This window comes from Ictidomys tridecemlineatus, chromosome 5, assembly GCF_052094955.1.
Source record: "Ictidomys tridecemlineatus isolate mIctTri1 chromosome 5, mIctTri1.hap1, whole genome shotgun sequence".
Classification (NCBI taxonomy): domain Eukaryota; kingdom Metazoa; phylum Chordata; class Mammalia; order Rodentia; family Sciuridae; genus Ictidomys; species Ictidomys tridecemlineatus.
The window spans coordinates 189,096,096-189,113,637 of record NC_135481.1 but is presented as its reverse complement, the minus strand read 5'-3'; the positions used below and the strand labels follow the sequence as shown (position 1 = coordinate 189,113,637).

At 47.1% G+C, this 17,542-nt stretch overlaps 1 protein-coding gene across 1 annotated transcript; it reads left to right on the top strand.

Moving 5' to 3' along the window:
- Nucleotides 1–9,024: 9,024 nt before the first annotated feature.
- Fam210b (family with sequence similarity 210 member B) lies at nucleotides 9,025–17,345 on the top strand. Its single transcript, XM_005341383.5, has 3 exons — nucleotides 9,025–9,349; nucleotides 14,424–14,596; nucleotides 14,792–17,345. Exons 1-3 carry the CDS (start codon nucleotides 9,164–9,166, stop codon nucleotides 15,006–15,008), a joined length of 576 nt encoding a protein of 191 aa, XP_005341440.1. The 5' UTR covers nucleotides 9,025–9,163; the 3' UTR covers nucleotides 15,009–17,345.
- The last annotated feature ends 197 nt before the right edge of the window (nucleotides 17,346–17,542 follow it).

Sequence of the window (17,542 nt, the reverse complement as noted above, 5' to 3'; positions counted from 1 at the left end):
GAAATGAGGCCTAGGCACCTGCCTTTTGTTTGAGCTGTTTGCAGCTAGTAAGTGTGTTTGCTGGGGGTGGGGGGTGGGCAGAATTCCGGGGCCGGGGCGCCCGTCCACAGGTGCAGATGGGCAGGCATGGCTGAGGCAGCAGCCTGACTCCACTTTTCTATATCCAGCAATCTATGTTGTTGGAGCTGGGATGCAGCCATCATAGAAGCAGCTTCCTGGTCCCTGGGTCACAGCTGTGGCCTTGTGTCCTAGAATTCATTCGTTCCAGTGATGGACTCCTGATTCCCAACCCCCTCCCCATTGTGGCTGAAAGCAGCTCCTCTGGTTGGCCAGTGTTGCTGTGTCCAGGCAGTCTCCCCCTACAGCCCAATCAGTGCCCACTTCTCCCGCTTTTTGACTGATTTTTCAAGCACTAATTCTTTTCTGCCTAAAATACAACAATGTTGAAAGATTTTTTTCTGCTGAGTTCAACAATGATAACAAGAAGTTGCTTTTCGGGAGATGAGGAGTGCATGAGGATGAGAAGCCCCCGGGGGAGGCACATTTCTTTTCTGGTACAAGGGGTGCTTAACTGTTATGCTCGAATTCGGGACCCCCAAAAGACCACCAGAGACCAAGATGGATGTAAACAGCAAAGAGGTGTTTATTGCGAGCTAGCTTGGTCCTCCGCGCGCACGCACAGCAACTGGTGTTTTTCATAACCACTGGGTCACATCCCCAGGTTCCTTTTTTAATTTTAATTTTGAGACAGAGTATCGCTAAATGGCTTAGGGCCTCACTAAGTTAAGTTGCTGAGCGTGGCTTTGAACTCCTGCCTCAGTCTCCCAGCCACTGGGATTGCAGCTGTGCACCACCACACCTGGTGGAAAGGACCATTTCTTTGAGCCTCAATTTCTGCTGCTGCAGAATGGAATCAAAGGTTAGTATTGTCATTACTGTCAGTTAATAGTTATTGAATGCTGTAGCAGATTGCATTCCTGACAATACTCCAAAAATGCTTCCCAACCTACCAGCTCTCCACCTGAAACCTCACCACTGTTCAAGAGGAGGAGTGTGGTTCCCCAGCAGCAGAATCTGGGCTGGTCTCTGACTTGCTCATAGCCAACAGAATGTGGCAGAATAGAAGCCACATGAATAAGGCTGGGTCAGAACAGGCCACGAAGCTCCTCCCAGTTCCCTTAGAAGGCATCTCCTGCTGAATCCCAGGTGCCACGAGGTGAAGACCCTAAGTTGCATGGAGAGCCTAGGTGCTCAGTAGTCCCAGCTAAGCCCAGCTACCAGCTCAATGAGTGATGAAGCCTCCAGATCATTCCAGCCTTCAGCCCTTCAAGTCACCCCAACGATATGTCTTCTCAGGTGTGGTGGCAGACCTTAGGTCATTGACCCCCAATAACTCCTACCTCCTGATGCCCATCCCTTTGCATAATGCCCACCCCTCCAGTGTGAGCAGCACTGGGACTTGTTTCTAGCTGATTAGATACAGCAAAGATGACTTTGCTTCCTTGACTAGTTACATTAAGTGGCAAAGGTGATGAGACATCACGATGACATCATCTTATATGTGACTCAGTCCTAGGGAGTAGAGCCAGCCCCTGCCACCCCGTTTAACCTCCTATGGAGAGACCCCATGACGAGGAAAAATGGGCAGCCCTGGGAGCTGAAATGACCCCCAGAGACAGCTGAAGAGAAAAGGAGGACTTCTGTTCGTATGGCCACTGAAGACTAATTCTGCCAACAGTCTGGAGGAGTTTAGAAGTGGGCTTTCCCCACCTGAGCCCCTGATGAGCCCTAGCGAGGCTAGGACCCCAGCTGACATTGGCTGTGCAACCTGGTGATGCCCTGGGTAGAGCGCTCCGCTCAGCCCCCGACTTCCCCCTGCTCTAGGCCTGAAGTCACTTGCTGTGCAGAAGGTACCATTGACCCACAGCTGACTCCTCCATCATGCAGGCACAGAAACAGTCACTCCGTGTGCCCTGTCCACATTCCTCACCCACAGATTTCACCAGCCTAATAGATGGTGGTTGTTTTCCACTACTACAGTTTGGAGTGGCTATTACCGAGCAACAGACAAAAAGGAGCAACATCCTGTACTAGGCCTGCTCTGGGCACTCCACAATAACCCCTCCCATAGTCCTCTCTGCAGAGCAGTGGTGAATCAGTGAATGAGGAAACTGAGGCCAGACTCGTTAAATAGCTGAATGGAGGCTACAGTGAGAATCCCTGCATGCGTCTCCGGCACAGCGCACATTCCACTAATGGCTTGAGCGTTGTATCAGTCATCAGTTACCACGTAACAAATTACCTCCAAAATTTGGTATTTCCAATACCACAGATGGTCTCAGCTTCTGTGAGCCAGGAGAAGGTCTGGCTCACTTGGGGCCCTGTGGCTCTCACATTTCACTCAGGTGATGCCTGGGATGTGACCATCTCAAGGCAGAGCTGCTGGCAGACCTCAGGTCCTGCTGAGAGGCTGCCTGCCCCCTTTTCCTGCACATCTGGGCCTCTCCAAAGGGTGCCAGCTATCTTGGGAGTGAGCAGACAGAAAAGCTGGAGATGAAAGCCACACAGTTTTGTGACAGAATCACGGAGGTGACATCTCAACCCTTTTGCTCTGTTTTGTTAATAAGAAGCAAGGCTCCAGCAAGCACTCAAAAGTAGGAGATTACACAGGGCCTGAGTTCCCAGAGGCAGGGACCATAGGGGCATCTCAGCAGTGCCTGCCACAGGGGCTGTGCTGCGCACTGAACCGGCATGAGAATCAACAGTCCCTCTGACACCCACTCGGAATCCAGCTCCAAATCCAAACCAAGCTGGGCTCCTCTCCTTCCTGGTGCTCAGTCTCTGACTTGAGAAAATCATTTTCTGTGATGAAGATTTTTATGTGCTCGCCAAGAAAGCAAATTCATTATCACTCTGCCTTTGCTCCATCACATTCTTGACACAGAGCTAATTTTCTTTGATGCCACATTATTCTCCCACTGTCATATAAGTATGGCTCTGATTTGTAAAATGCTGTCACCTCATTATTTGACCATTGGAGACTTTTAAAAAGTGGTGATATAAGAATCATATTTCAGTTTTATTTAATTCAGATAAAAATGAGCTTAAGCATGAGGCTTTAATGATGCTTATTTCCAGCTAGTTCTTCCGCCTCTCAGCTCTAAGGCTTCCTGCATGAGTTTCCTGTGCCACTTGCACCCACTTCATCTCCCTTCTGGGACCCTGTTAGACCTGGGCAGCCACAGAGCCTTACAGTGGTACCCTGCATCTTTTCCAGGTAAGAGCCACATGAGCACTTCCAGATGTTGACAAACTATGACAAACAATATTACAGGAAAGCCAAGTATGACAATAATGGACATCAGTTACAGATGCCCACCACAGGGTGCAGAGGAGAGAGCGCCAATAGGCAGGTCATGGATATAAAGTTTAAACTACTCCATGGTGTGTTCATGTTTGTGATTTTTTTTCTTGAAATTAAGTTAAATCATAATCTGAGTCCTCAATAGTCTCTGCTGGCCAAAAGTACCATCTCTACACCATCTACTACCAACCCAAGGGGGAAGCAGAGGTGCTGAGGTCACACTGAACAGAATATTCTAGAAGGACCCTGCAATTTTCAGCTCATGCCAAAAATAAAATAAAAAGAGCTGAGGATAAAGCTCAGTGGTAGAACACCCTTGAGTTCAATCCTTATACCACAATAAATAAATAAATAAAATAGACATTATACAACACAAAGGAAAACAGGGAAATATATGCTAAAAGAATAAATTTTTAATTTTCCTTTGCTTAGAAGGGTACTAAACAACAAACATAAGAAGAAAAAAAAAAAAAACATGACAACCTGAGAGAGAAATTATAAAAAAACGGAGTGGGGTGGGGTGGTGAAGCCCTAAAGCCCACATGCTGACTGGGAGCAGTCCTAGGTCCCTCACCGGGTTAGGTATGGCTCCCAGGCATCTTGTGTACTCTGCTACAGCCTCAGAGGGAAGCCCCTGAAGGAGCCCAGAGAATGTCATCCCAACATACTGCTGGCATGCCGAGTGTATTATCAAAGGAACTCTGGGAGCAACCAGGCAGGAGCCTAACTCCACCACCCCCCAACACCCCAGAGGGGTGGTAGATCAATCACCTCTGGTCCCAGCTGAACCTGCATTGCAAAAAGGCAGGTCCATGGGGCCTGGAGAGACTCACGCCCCACTTTCCTCTCCATTAGTCTCACTCAGTATTCTATGGAGAGCTCTTCCCAAACCACTATCTGTTCCGCAGCCTGACAACTTGGTCCCAGGCCATTGGTACTAAATTCCCCCATGTCATTAACTATCCTCCTGATGTTCCCCATGACCCCTTCCCTTCCAGAAAATGGCACATAAGCTACTAAATCACTTTGGCCAAGAAGGTGAGTAACTTTGCATAGCTTTTCCCTCCTTCTAATCTCCCTGCTGCCAGCTCTATTCAGTGAGGCTTGTAGGGAGAAGGGACTTTCCCTTCTGCCCAAGTACTGGCCAGTCCCGAGGCCAAACCCCATCTTCACTGCTACAAAACACAGTGGGGCAAAGACCCCTGACTAGCAGTGAATTCACTTCACAGGACAAGCACAGTAAAGGCACACGGCAAGGAAAAGGGAAAAATAAAAGGAAATCTTCGTTCAGCAAATATTTCCTGAGCACCGACTAAGGGCAGGCCACATATGGCAATCCCTACAGGACGACTCCAGCAGGCAGTTCCTCCCCCTGCATATATATATGCAAATATAAACATATGACTCATCAGGCAGTGATAAATTACATGACAACAGATAGAGGCAGCAGGGGCCATCAAAGTTTCCTGGCTCCAGGGCTGGGGCAGGCTACCCAAGGAAGTACAAGTCTTTGCAGAAATCTGAGCAAAATAAAAGAGTGAGTGTGAGGATTTGGAGACACCCAGGCAGAGGGAGCAGGGGGTGTCAAGGTGTACAGCCCTGCCTGCTGCTGGTGTTAACAGCAAGTAACTACAAAGAACGGCAACAGAGCCCCAAGGCTGGGGTGCTGTGTCGGGGAGCTACAAGAGCTGTCAGGCTGAACAGAGAACTGATGAGATTTCACATCCAGGTTAAAGGGATCACTGTTCCTACCAGGTGGAGGCAGGAGTCAAGGACAGAAGCCTGAGAACCCAAGGGGAGGCTGGGGAAAAGTCTAGGCAGAAGGTGGTAGAGCAGGGGGAGAACAGTCAAATTCTAACTAATTATCCCTCTGTTCCATGGGGGATGAGTTCCAGATACCAAATGCCACAGGTGCTCAAGTACCTTATATAAAATATGTAGTATTTTCATAGAACATATATGCACACTCCTATATTTTGCTAAACAATCCTCTAAGACAAGAACTCTGAGGCCAGGAAAGTGTCCCTTGTCTGAAGTCCAGAGCTCTGTCTTTTCTAAGGCAGACCTTGCACCTGTTTGATCCTCAGTGGCCCTGCACATAGGTTATTTGAACCACAACCTCCCTCCTCTTCCTTCCTCCATTAATATCTCCTTGAACATACTTTGCTGTATGAACTTGCTTCTACTGTTGGCATGCATTGAGGGGTAACCCTCATTGAGTCATGTTCTTGGGGGTAAACCCTACTAGAATCCCCTCCACTAGACTTGACAAACCTGTGACCTTCTTCCAGCCCACAGAAAGTGGCAGATTATGTAATGTCACTGCCATGGTTACACTGCGATATCGGAGTCCACTTGGCAGACCCAAGGAAGAGGTGGGAGAAGACTCCTGAGAGCCTTGAAGGAACAAATGGCCCTACTGTGTGAGGCTTCAAGGGAGCCATGTGGCAACTCCAGCTGACACCAGCAGGGGCCCTTGGTTTTATAAATTCAAGATGAGTTTCATAAAGTAGATCTTTTCATAGTTAAGCCTCTGATAAGATGTTGGTCTTAGTGCAGTGAGATCCTGGCAGAAGACCCAGTAAGCCAGGCCTGGCTTCTACAGAGATGGTGAATTAAAGGGGGTTGGGGGTGATTTTTATCAGCATAGAACATGAATATAACTACCAATGCTATTCACATGGCTGTATTTGATGCTGTCCAACTCATAAATTAAGGGGGAAAGTGTAATTTTCACCTTGTCTGCTTAAGACAGTATCTGAGGGTGAGGCTAAATAGACATTCTCATACTTTGCAACCTTTATGGAATATAATTTTACCATTCTTTCAAATGTACAATTACATATATCCTCTCACCAAGCAATTCCATTTGGGGGAGTTTATCTATAGGTACACTTGAATATGGATAACAACACAAATACTAGGGGGTTCAGTGCATCATGGTTTGTGATAGCAAAGACTAGAACACTGCCTAATTGTCCACCGACAGGGGATTGTTAAGTGTATTACAGTCCCTAGAAATGCTAAACAGACTTTAAAAGAATGAGTAACATTTTTACATACAGAAACAGAAAAAAATCAAAAATATATTTGAAGTTTAAAAAGTCAAGGTGAGGGGCTAGGGCTGTAGTTCCATGGTAGAGCACTTGCCTTCCATGTGTGAGGCACTGGGTTCAATCCTCAGCACCACATAGAAATAAATGAATATACTGTATATCTACTGTTGGGGTGCAGCAGAGCGGCGGAGGGGAGAAACCACATAAGAGACTCACTTCATGCAATCGCAAGGGGGAAGTTTATTGAGGATCCTGTTCCAGCGCGCTGGGACTCTGTGCCCACTCAAGAAGGGGGAGCGGCTCAGAGCCCCGAGCAGAGTTCAAGCCGAGCTTAAGTACACTTTTCGGAGAGGGTGGGGGGCTTTGCATACATCAGAACAAATCATCATGAGGCGCGGGAAAATTGAACAACCCTGAGTCAGGATTAGTGCATACATTGGCGGGAACAATCAGGGCAGGAGTGATTGGTGCTCCTAGGTGGGGTACACATTCAAACTGATTGGTTTGGACCCTGAATATCTACGTGACAAACTGCACAGGGTCTTGAATGCTTACGTGAGGAGTTGCACAGGACCCCAGTCCATAAATCACTAAATGGCCAGTGGGGCCTTGTCCTAACTGCCTCAGGAATTTAACCCATGCTTTGCAGTTTTAGAAGCAGGTTTACAAGCCTGGTCCTTTACACTTTAACTCAGGCTCTGCGGCTTAGAATCAGCTTGGAAATTTTACCTTTACACTACAACTAAAAAAATTTTTTTTAAAAAAAGAAAAAAAGTCAAGGTGAAGAACATTATCTACACTACATTAAAAGAAAGGTAATTTCCACATCATTTTTAGACAAAAAAAATCTATTATTACAAAATAATTATAATACTGTAATTACAGTATTATATTTACTATCACATTTAAAGTGAAAAAAAAAATGTGCTTTTCTGATGCCCTAATACAGCAAAAATCACAAACTCAACTGATATGAAGCTTGGGCAGGAAACTTAAATGAACAAAGAAGGACCAGGGATAGGAAAACTGTGGGGATTGGGAGGACCTCAAAGTCAGGTGCCATCCACAGGTCCCTGTCCAGAGCGCAGGGCAAGGCTCTTCAAGACCTCACAGCAAACGTAGTTCTCCTCCTGCCCCAGCACTGGGTAAGGCCCTTTCTAAGGACGGTGTCAAACTATTTTCCAATTTCCTGAGGGGGACTATTACTATTCTCATTGAAGCCAGATTTAAAGATGAGTAGTTAGTGTAGTTGGGTAAATCCGGTCTAAAATCGAATAAAATAAAGAAAATGGAGGCCATTATTGAGAATGGAGTCCAGGAAACTAGAGCAACACCAGGGGAAATTGAAATGTTAATGTGCCCAAGGCCCGGAACCCATTCTAAGGATGTTAATGAAGCAGCTCCCAGCAAACAGGGAGGTGCTAATCAAAAGCAGCCCCAGGCCCTTCCTGCCCAGATTACTCCTGCAGCCCACCTATCTCCCTAGGGCCTTCCCACCTGCATTCTATCACTGCAGATAAAGGGAAACAAAAGACACGAGTGTGGGAAAGCTGAAAGAAGACCTTAGCTATAAAAAAAAAGGGAAGACCGCCCTCTTCCACAGATTCCACCTTTTGGGTCCTCTTCTTCCTCAGGGGAGAAGTCTTTTCTGCTGTCCTTTAATAAAGCCTTCCCCTTTCCACTTTAAACTTGCCTCCCCAGTGCTTCTCTGGTGTTATACCTCAGCATTCGGGGAAGCAAGGACTGTAACCGGTACAAACAGCGGTAACATCATTTTACAGATGAAAAGACTGCAATTCAGGTTAAGTGGCTACTCCCCAGAACCGCACAGTAGGACTCCTAGGACTTGTTTGAGCACCTGCTCTCTTAAACTCTCACCACCTACACTTGAGCAGAAGCACTCCCACCCAACTGCTTTGGGACCACCCCAAAATCCTCTAACTGGTGGGGCTGTAACTCCACCCTACAAACAGATAAACAGAAGAATGCACACACATCCAAGTTGACTTCCGTACTTGTAAGAGGTTAGTTAAGTTGGAATGCAGCTAACACGTAGGACTTATTAAACTGTTCCTTTGAGATATAATTTGCATATGTGAGATTGGCCCGTATTAAGTGCCCAATGGCACGAGTTGTACTTATTCAGCTGATCTTCCCTGCCCCAAAAGTCCCATCCGCTCCTGCGCAGTCAGTCCCATCTCGCACTTCCAGCCTCAGGTGCCCACTGACCTGTTTAGATCTCTGAAGTTTTGCCTGTTCTGGGCATTTCACAGAAATGGAATCAATAACGTGCGACTTTGCGCCGGGACTTTCCACTTGGCATAAAAGCTCTGGCAGGCCGCAGCCCTAGGCCCACCGACCCTTGTGCCCACCCTTCAATCCCACTGCAGTTGAGAAGCCAAGCTTCCGGCCAAGACCTGCGGAGACTCGCTCCCGAGGGGCGGGGTTGACGGGCAAGGGCAGGCGCGCGCTCGAAGCCCCGCCCAGAGGCGCTGCGCTGGCGGGACCCGGAAGGCGCGCGCGCCTGCAGCCGGTAAACTCCGGCCACTTCTCCCGAAGGCGGGACGAGTGGGTGGAGCCAGGAAGGAAGAGCACCCGCCTCCAGCCCCGCCCATGCGGAGCCCGACCCCAGCACGTGGGGCAGGACCGGGAAGGGCGCGCGGCCCTGGCCCCGCCCTCCTCGCTCCGGCCTTCTGCTTCCTCCCGGGTCGGTAGAGTCGGCACCTGCGCCTAACCGCGCACTATGGCTGCGCTGTTGGCACTGCTGCTCCCGGCGGGCAGGATGGGTGCCCGGGTCCGGCTTCATGCCACCCGGCTCCTGGGCGCCACCACCCGCTGTCCCCCGCCGCCCCTGGCCTTGGCCCTGTTAAGGCCTGGGCCTGACGCCCGGCTGCTGCGCACCGCTGGTGGGGACTGCCGTGTCCACCAGGTAAGCCTCCCACCTCATCCTGACCTCCGATCCCCTGCTGATAGAAGCCTTGTGCCAGGGCCAGGCCACTTCCGCTGCAAGGACAATTTGCACTTGCAGCTCCCCAAAACCGATCACCTCAGGGGTCCCTGAGTCCCCACATCCCTATAAACCAAGAAATGGCTCTTCCCAATAGACAGTAGGTGAAACTGAGGCTCAGAGAGGTATTAGTGGCCTGCCCAAGGTCTCACAATGCCCAGCAGAGATCCAGTGTCCAAAGCGTTCAACCAGGACAGTGGTGTAACAAGAGAATCTTAGGGGGCCTAGACTTATTGTGAACTTCCTGATGTGGCCTTAGGTGTTGCCCCTTTGAAGTCCCATTCAGGCCTCCACACTAGAGCACTGGCCAAGGAGAAAGTTCCTTATCTAACACCTCCTTAGCTTGCTGCTCCACCCTTTTTATCTAACTAGAAGAGCAATCTTCTTCAGGCAGAAAATCCATGGTGTGGAACTGTGTCTTATTCTGGTTGCCTTGCATGATGCTCAATGAAAACTAGTTTCCATTCAGAACAGCTTTCCTTTATTTATTTTTTTTCTTTTTCTTTTAGTGGGTCTCTAATAAAGTAGTAGTGACGTTTGGAGATACAGGAATAGCAAGTCAGGACCCAGAGCCCCAGTCCTTCATCAGGATGCCTCTAACTCTGCACTCTGGGTTGTATGCCTGACCCAGCATTGCTGACCTGTCAAGGGCTGAAATTAGCACTTTCCAGACAAGAGTCTGGGGGAAATTCCATGGGCTAATGCAGGCCTGCCTGAGCAGGGTGCCTCGCACTGGGGCAGCCCGTCCTGAACTTTCCATAGTTTTCTAGTAAGTAGCAGTGGGATTTGTTTGGCGTATGCTCTTTCTAAGCCTGTCCTCCAGGTGGAGAAACATCCTCCCCTGCCCTCTCCTCTCCTGCCTGGTGCATGGCACAAGGGCCTTGCCTCTAAATCCTTAGCACAGTCTTTGGGATCCACCGCATACACCAGGCTGCCTCCTATTGATTCTTTATTATTACTTACTTATCTTTTTTAGTTGTTGCTGGGCTTTTATTTTATTCATTTATTTATATGCAGTGCTGAATATATGCCTCATACATGCTAGGCAAGTGCTCTACCACTGAGTCACAACCCTCCTGTTGATTCTTCATCGTTCAACCTAGGCATCCCTTCCTTCAGGAATCCTTCCCTGACCACCGGTGATGCCTCAGGGGCCTCCACTGGCTGCCCCTTAACCCGTGGGGCCAGGCTTCTCTGCATTCATCATCTGGAATGGCCTTTGCTTGTCTGTTCTGTCAGCTCCATCATCCTCATCCCTAGCCCAAGCCCAAGCCCTTTCCTGATAGGGTTGTGTTCACACAGGAGCACTGAATGTGGCCTGGATTAAATGCTTTCACTTTCCTGTTTCATCACCAGTAAAATGGGATGTTAATAGTTCACACTTCATAGCGTGTGAATGTAAAATGAGATAATGTTCATTCCTGGCATCTGGTATCTCCTAGATTAACATTGGCAATTGTTAAAATCACAGTAAATATATATATCTCCCCCCAGGGGCCTATGATCTGTCCTTGGTTGTCCAGCTCTCTAATAGATGGGTGAAGTCAAGGCAGGGTAGAACCAAACTGTAGTTTAAGACAAAAAAATATTGATCTCCTTGAGAAGACCCTTGTCCAGGATGGCCTGGAGCAGGTGAGAAAGAGGGTCTGGCTTTGGATGGAGCCCAGCCAACCCCTCCTCCACTGCTTCTAGCTGCATGCATTGGAAGCAAGAAGGCTAAGCCCAGCTGGGGTCTCAAAATATATCAGGCATTTCATTAAGTGCCTGAGAGACATGCCCACCTCTGCCTGTAGTTAGGAGCTCTGTTAAAGGGAGCAGTAAAGCACAGAAGAAACCAGCCTTTTCCAGTTAATATGATCCACACTCATGTAAAGCCTGCAGGAATGGGCCACTGACCCCTTAGGGAGGGGACAGGATGCCTAGGCAGATGACTCGCCCTCTGAGCCTGTCCTCTCCTCTGGAGCTCTGGCCTCATTGTAACTTGCAGCTTTCCTACCAGGAATCCTGCCAGGTGCTCCTCCATAGCACTTGTCACCTCTGCCAGCCCTGGTATTTCACTTTTGTTTGTTGTCCCTCTCCTCCTGCTGGACCATAGGCTCCTGGTGGGTTTTGTTTGTTGCTGTGTCCCCTGTACTTGGAACAGTGCCTGGCACTGAGAAGATGCTTATGAATATGCAAGGAACACAGTACAGTTGTAAAGGCCTTGGAACCAGACTTTAGGTTTGAGTCCCAGCTTTGACAGTTCATCTCTGTGTGATCCTTGGTAAGTTATGCAGCCTCTCTCAGGATTCTCTTCTGTTTAGTGGGGGTGCCAGGAATGCCTATCTCACAGATGTGTGATAAGGATTATATGAATCCATATTTCCAAAGTATTCAGAACAGTGCCTGGTACAAAATAAATGCAATATAGTGTCATTACAATTTAGCCAATGAATAAAAATAAGTGTCAGTCCAAAATACGATGTCAACTTGTAGGCAGGGTCCTAGGTTCATTCTTCCAACCTTCTTGCCCCTTCTCTAATACAAATTTTGTTCTTTAATATTATTGGGGCAGGGAAGGGAGCATCATATATATGTGGATATGAAAGCATTATGAGTATGGACCCTGATGAGGGCAAGGAAAAATAATGCACAGTGCCCTCCATGTCCTGCAAAAAAAGGACCATTCCTAAAGGAAGACAATTTTCCAGAACTTTCCACCTCTGAGGAGAAGGAAGGAAAGTGGTTACCAGCCTCCATTTGCTTGGTCAGCACATGTCGCTTCCCCCTGTCCTTAAGGTCTCTGACCAGCCTTGCACCCCCAGTCACAATGGTTGCCGAGAGAGGTCGACTTGTTCTGATAAACAAGCCCTACTGCCTCTTGTGGTGATGGGACAGCTGCCAGAGCTGATAGGATGGCAAGCCACAGGCCCTTCCAGGGCTAAACCTGCTATTAAACCGATGGTGGCTGAAAGCCCCTTTCAATTCCCATCCTTGACACTTGGCCCAATGAAACTCAATTATGTGCCAGTCTGTCCTTTCACCAGACTGAGCATAGTGTGTCTGTGGAGGGCCCTTTTGTTTATACCCTCTAGTTTGGCAAAAAGCCTTCTGGCCATAAAAGAAAAATCAAAAGGCAGCCAAACTTCCAGCTACATTGCAAGACAATGAATGGTAGGAATGAGACATTCCAACAGGATTAACAGTTTCCTGTTAGTTTCAAAGAGGGTGATATTTGATAAAGATCTGAAGGTGGCAACAGAGGACCTCTTTGGAGGAGGTGACATTTTCATTTCCACCTAAAATATGTGAAATGGAAAAGCAGTGGGACCCTCCCCTTCTGTCCTGAGGTGAGCAGGAGAGAAGATCAGCCAGAGGAGTATGCCAGACTGATCCCCTTAGAATTACAAAGCCCAGTACCAAGCCTCACCCTACCTCTGTAATACCACACCGCATAGAAAAGCTCCCTAGATCCTCATTACTCTGCAGTGTCCACAGACAGAAGCCTTTGAGAGAAACAGCATCTGGAGCCTCACCCCAGACATGATCAGCGAGAGGCCCTGCTCAAGCATTGGCTGCCAGGGCAATTCTGGAGTAGGCCAGAAGTTCCAACACCTGGCTGCCAGGGCTGTGCAGGCACAGGGGGCGGGTTTGGAGACTTCTGTAAGACCCATATCATGTCCATGCCTCTTTGCCATCTGAGAGCCTGACCCCATCTCCTGGGCACTGTGGCTGGCATGCTCCTTCCCCTTGCCTTGCAGTGTGCTCAGCTGTGGCATGCTCTAAAACAGGGGGGAAGCAGTGCAGCTGCAGGCTCTCTAAGCAGAGCAAGCTCACAGGCTGTGCTCGCCACCTGCCTGGACCAGCTCTAGGGACTACTGATGAATCTTGGTTAAAAGTGCTCTCTTACTGAGGTTTGCGTTTTCCAACACAGGCATGGTTTGTTTCTCTGTTGTGTTTTTTTGTTGAATGGGTTGGTTTTTGTTTCTCCAGGCCTGGTAGGTGATCCATAAGTATTAACAGATGCCACATTCATTCATACAGACTTCTGTACACATCCTAGTCAATTGTCCAAGAATTTGGACCCTCCCTGTTTCAGATCTGAGGTGTGAGTCTTGGTCCTGGAGTAAATAAGCCATAGCTTTTGCCCCGCTGTTCTTTTTCAGTAGTGTACAGCATGGTGGTCATGTGCCCAACATGACCATCAGGTGACCTAGGCTCTGATCTTAATGACTTTGGGCCAGTGACTGTGCTGTTCCTTTTTAAGGTGGGAAAAACAGTAGTGTCTACCTCAGCAGGCTGCCAGGAGGATGAAAGGAAACCAAATGGATATGGTGCAGTACAGCAGAGGACCACCTGGCTCAGAGAAAGTACCTAAAGGAGTATCACTGATGTCCCCCAAGTAAACAAGTCCTGAAGTACAGGAGTCACTCTTGCTGCTCTAACAGACACATGCAATCACTGCTAGAGGTCAAATCTAACATGGGTCTCACTGGCTAAAGTCAAGGGGTCAGCAAGGCTGGTCCCTTTGGGAGGCTCCAGGAGAGAATCCATTTACCGCCTCTTGCAGCTTCTAGAGGCTGCCTAGTTCCTTGGCTGTGGCCCTGGCCTCCATGAGCCAACAGCATAGCTTCTCCAGATCCCACCTGCCATCCCCTCTCCCTCTCTGGCACTGACTCTCCTACCAACCCCTACAAGGACCCTGTAATGACATTGGGTCCACCTCGATAATCCAGGATTCTCTCTCCATTTCAAGATTTTTAATACACCTACAAAATTCTTTTGCCATGTAAAGAGACAGGTTCATGGGTGTTGGGGATTGGGATTTGGACATCTTTAGGTCCATCATTCTGTCTGCCATACCTAGAAGGTAACCTTTGTTTGCACAGAGACTAAGTGAAACTTAGTCTTAGCTCACTGAAGAGAATAACTGACATTTTAGGGGGTGAAGGAGTGAGTATACAAGCCAGTGATGACCACCAACCTAGTCTCCCTTCTTTGGTATATGTATGCACAGGACCCCAACAGAGCCACTGAGGCAACAGGCAGCAACACAGGTGGCATAGAAGGAAAGCAAAGCAAGTCACAGCAGCTGAAAAAGGTCTTTCAAGAATACGGTATAATCGGCATATCTCTGCACATTGGGATCTCACTCATCTCCGTGGGGCTGTTTTACATGGTGGTCTCCAGGTAAGGTTTCTGATGGTAATAGGTATATGTTTTAATGTCATGTGAGATCCTATATGAATGAGAACTTGATTCCTAACTTTTTATTCCTCCAGCTACTTTTATAGGATCTTTAAAAATGTGATAAATTTTACAGCCAAACAAATTTATTAACTTAAACCCTTGCTATAGTTGTGTTTTGTTTTGCCTCCCCTCCAGTGGTGTAGACATGTCTGCGATCTTGCTCAAACTCGGATTTCAAGAGTCACTGGTACCGTCCAGTGTGGCAACCAGCACCAGCACGTTTGTGGTGGCCTACGCAATCCACAAGCTGTTTGCACCAGTGAGGATCAGCATCACGGTAGTCACTGTGCCCTTCCTTGTCAGATATTTTCGGAAAGTAGGACTTTTCAAACCTCCAGATGCAAAACCTTGATGGGCACCTTGGTCCTCAGCCCTGAAAACCCTGTTTCTTTTAAATTACCTTATTTGGATTGGTTTTTAATATTGTAGGTTTTGGGGGGGTGGTAGGAAGAGGCCTGTTGTTATGTTCTCATGGGTTAATTTTACCTTTGCCAGCCAAAAGCAGGTTTTTGAATAATTGTAATTTTTTTTTTTTTTTTTTTTTTGCTTTTTAGTTTGTTAATGCTACTCATCAGAGGGCTCTGTACATATCTGTCAGCAAGACATTACAAATGAGCTAGCATCTCAACACCACAAACACCTATAGATCATTCCCTCTAAAAAACCACTGGTAAGGGTGTAACTGCAAAAAACTCAGGGGGCTAACCTTTGCTCAAGTTCTTAAAAAGCAATGATTGATTTAGCTGGTTTTAAAAATTTCCCCTCCTCTTGAGTTACCATCAACGGCCTGCAGTTTAACTTGCAATGTTCTGCAAAACAGCTGCTTGTGCTGCACAGTTAATAGAGCATAACTTAACAATGTGTGCTAATTCCACAATCTAAATTTAGCACCAGCCCCATGACCCGCTTTACACTTTTGGGAAAAGAAAGCATTTCTGCTGTTTCATTGGTCCCAAAACACTTTCAAATCTGAACATGGGGCCCATCTCCAATGGCTTTTCTGAAGTCAAGATCATTTCTTTGTTCAGGTAAAACATGGGAACCTTGTCCAAGAGCATCACTTGGCTTCCAGTGCCCATATTCACAGAGGAATTTGGCACATATGAAAAGCTGAGACAATCTTTGCTTAACTCTCAAACTTCAGATATTCCAGAAGTCACAATGTTTACACTAATTACTTTTTTAAGCTAAAATTATATACCTGAAAGATTTATAACACTTCCTTTAAAAAACTAGTAGCACTTAGCCAGGTGTAATGGTACACACCTATAATCCCAATGACTCAGGAGCTTCAGACAGGAGAATTTCAAGTTCAAGGGCAGCCTGAGCAACTTAGCAAGACCCTCAGCAACCTGATCAGTGAGACCCTGTCTCAAAAATAAAAAGCTCTAAGGATGTAATAAAAGTACTCCCTGAGTTCAAACCCCAGTACCAAAATAAAAAGAAAACTTGTAAGAAGGCAACCGTGAAGTAACACAAACCAGGGAGTAGAGGCAGCAGGTATAAATTAGTCCACCAAGCCAGTTTCATCCAGCCAAGGGCAAGTGTCAGGAAGATTAGACCAGAATTAGAAATAACTGAGGCTTCCCCCTCTGTGGGATTCAGCATCAATTTCTTTCCTGGGGGCTGTGCTCTGATACAGGGTCTTGCTCCACACTCTGGGAACCCAGTTTTAACAGTTACTCTGCTGCATGTTTGAAAGTTGCATTTATCTTTCTGACGCACCATTCCTTTTTTTTAAGACTAAAGGAACTAATAAGTGACTACGTTGGTTTTACTGAGTCTGGCTGTTGACACTTTCCTAGGTAACCCACAGTTGCCCAGGCCAATCAGTATCTGTTACTTAATATTTAAAAGAATTTCTATGGGTCAGACATCCATTTGCAATATCACTTTATAGTGGAACTATATATTTTTTCCACTTTAAAATTGTTAGTCCACTTCCAAAAGCACTGATTTGAAACTGGAACCTAATTCCAAAGGATATCTCCACAACTGAGCAAGATGCCCAACACGAGTGCTAATTTCTCTTATGGTCTAGACAGCCATTAAACAGTGATCTGTCAGCCTTGGGCTCCTAACCCCCATATGCACCAGTCTCCCAGATACCTAGCAATGCCTATGCAAAAAGCTGACCTTGCTGCTTGAGGTGATGCACTATCATCCCTGCTACTTGAGAGAGTGAGGCAGAAAATCGAAAGCTCAAGGCAAGCCTTGGCAACTCAGTGAGACCTCGTCTCACAATTTAAAAAAGGCCTGGGTGTGCAGCTCAAATAGAGCACTCCTGGGTTCAATCCCCAGTACTGCCAAAAAAAAAAAAAAAAAAACACTAGTCAAAAGCCTTACAGAACTAAGGGTTTAAATCTGCCAGTAATGGGAATGGAAAAAACAAGCAATAATACAAATCATAACAAATAGCCATATCACTTCCTCACCCCCAATCCCATTCTACTCCTGTGGCCAAGACAAAAAAAAAAAGAGAACAAGATCAAAGGATCAGGGAAACCAAGCAATCACCAGCAAGATGTACAGACTGCTTGTATTTACATTGTTTTTAATGGAACAAAAGGAATGAAACTGACTGAACTATTTTAAAAATGCAAGCTGTTTGCCTGATTTTTTAATCTGACATAGTAAAACGCTTCAATTCTGTGAAATAAAGTTTCTGAAGATTTTGTTTTCTGGTAAACCATGATTGTTGATCACAAACAGCACTGACCAGTGTGCCAACGAGCTGCCACAGTGAGCTGATGCTGGGGAAACATCCTGAGCATACTTAGCATCACTGCCATCGCATGGCACTGAGACAGACAGGGCTGGATTGTACATGAAGTGTTACTACTCTGGTCTCAGAGTGGCTTGCCTTAAGGGGCTCACCTCTGCAGT

Bases quoted from the DNA above. Each gene is read 5' to 3' on its own strand.
- Fam210b (XM_005341383.5), top strand. From the start codon at position 9,164: ATGGCTGCGCTGTTGGCACTGCTGCTCCCGGCGGGCAGGATGGGTGCC. The intron at 9,350-14,423 runs GTAAGCCTCCCA...ATGTATGCACAG, and splicing joins GGGACTGCCGTGTCCACCAG to GACCCCAACAGAGCCACTGA. The intron at 14,597-14,791 runs GTAAGGTTTCTG...CCTCCCCTCCAG, and splicing joins TTTTACATGGTGGTCTCCAG to TGGTGTAGACATGTCTGCGA.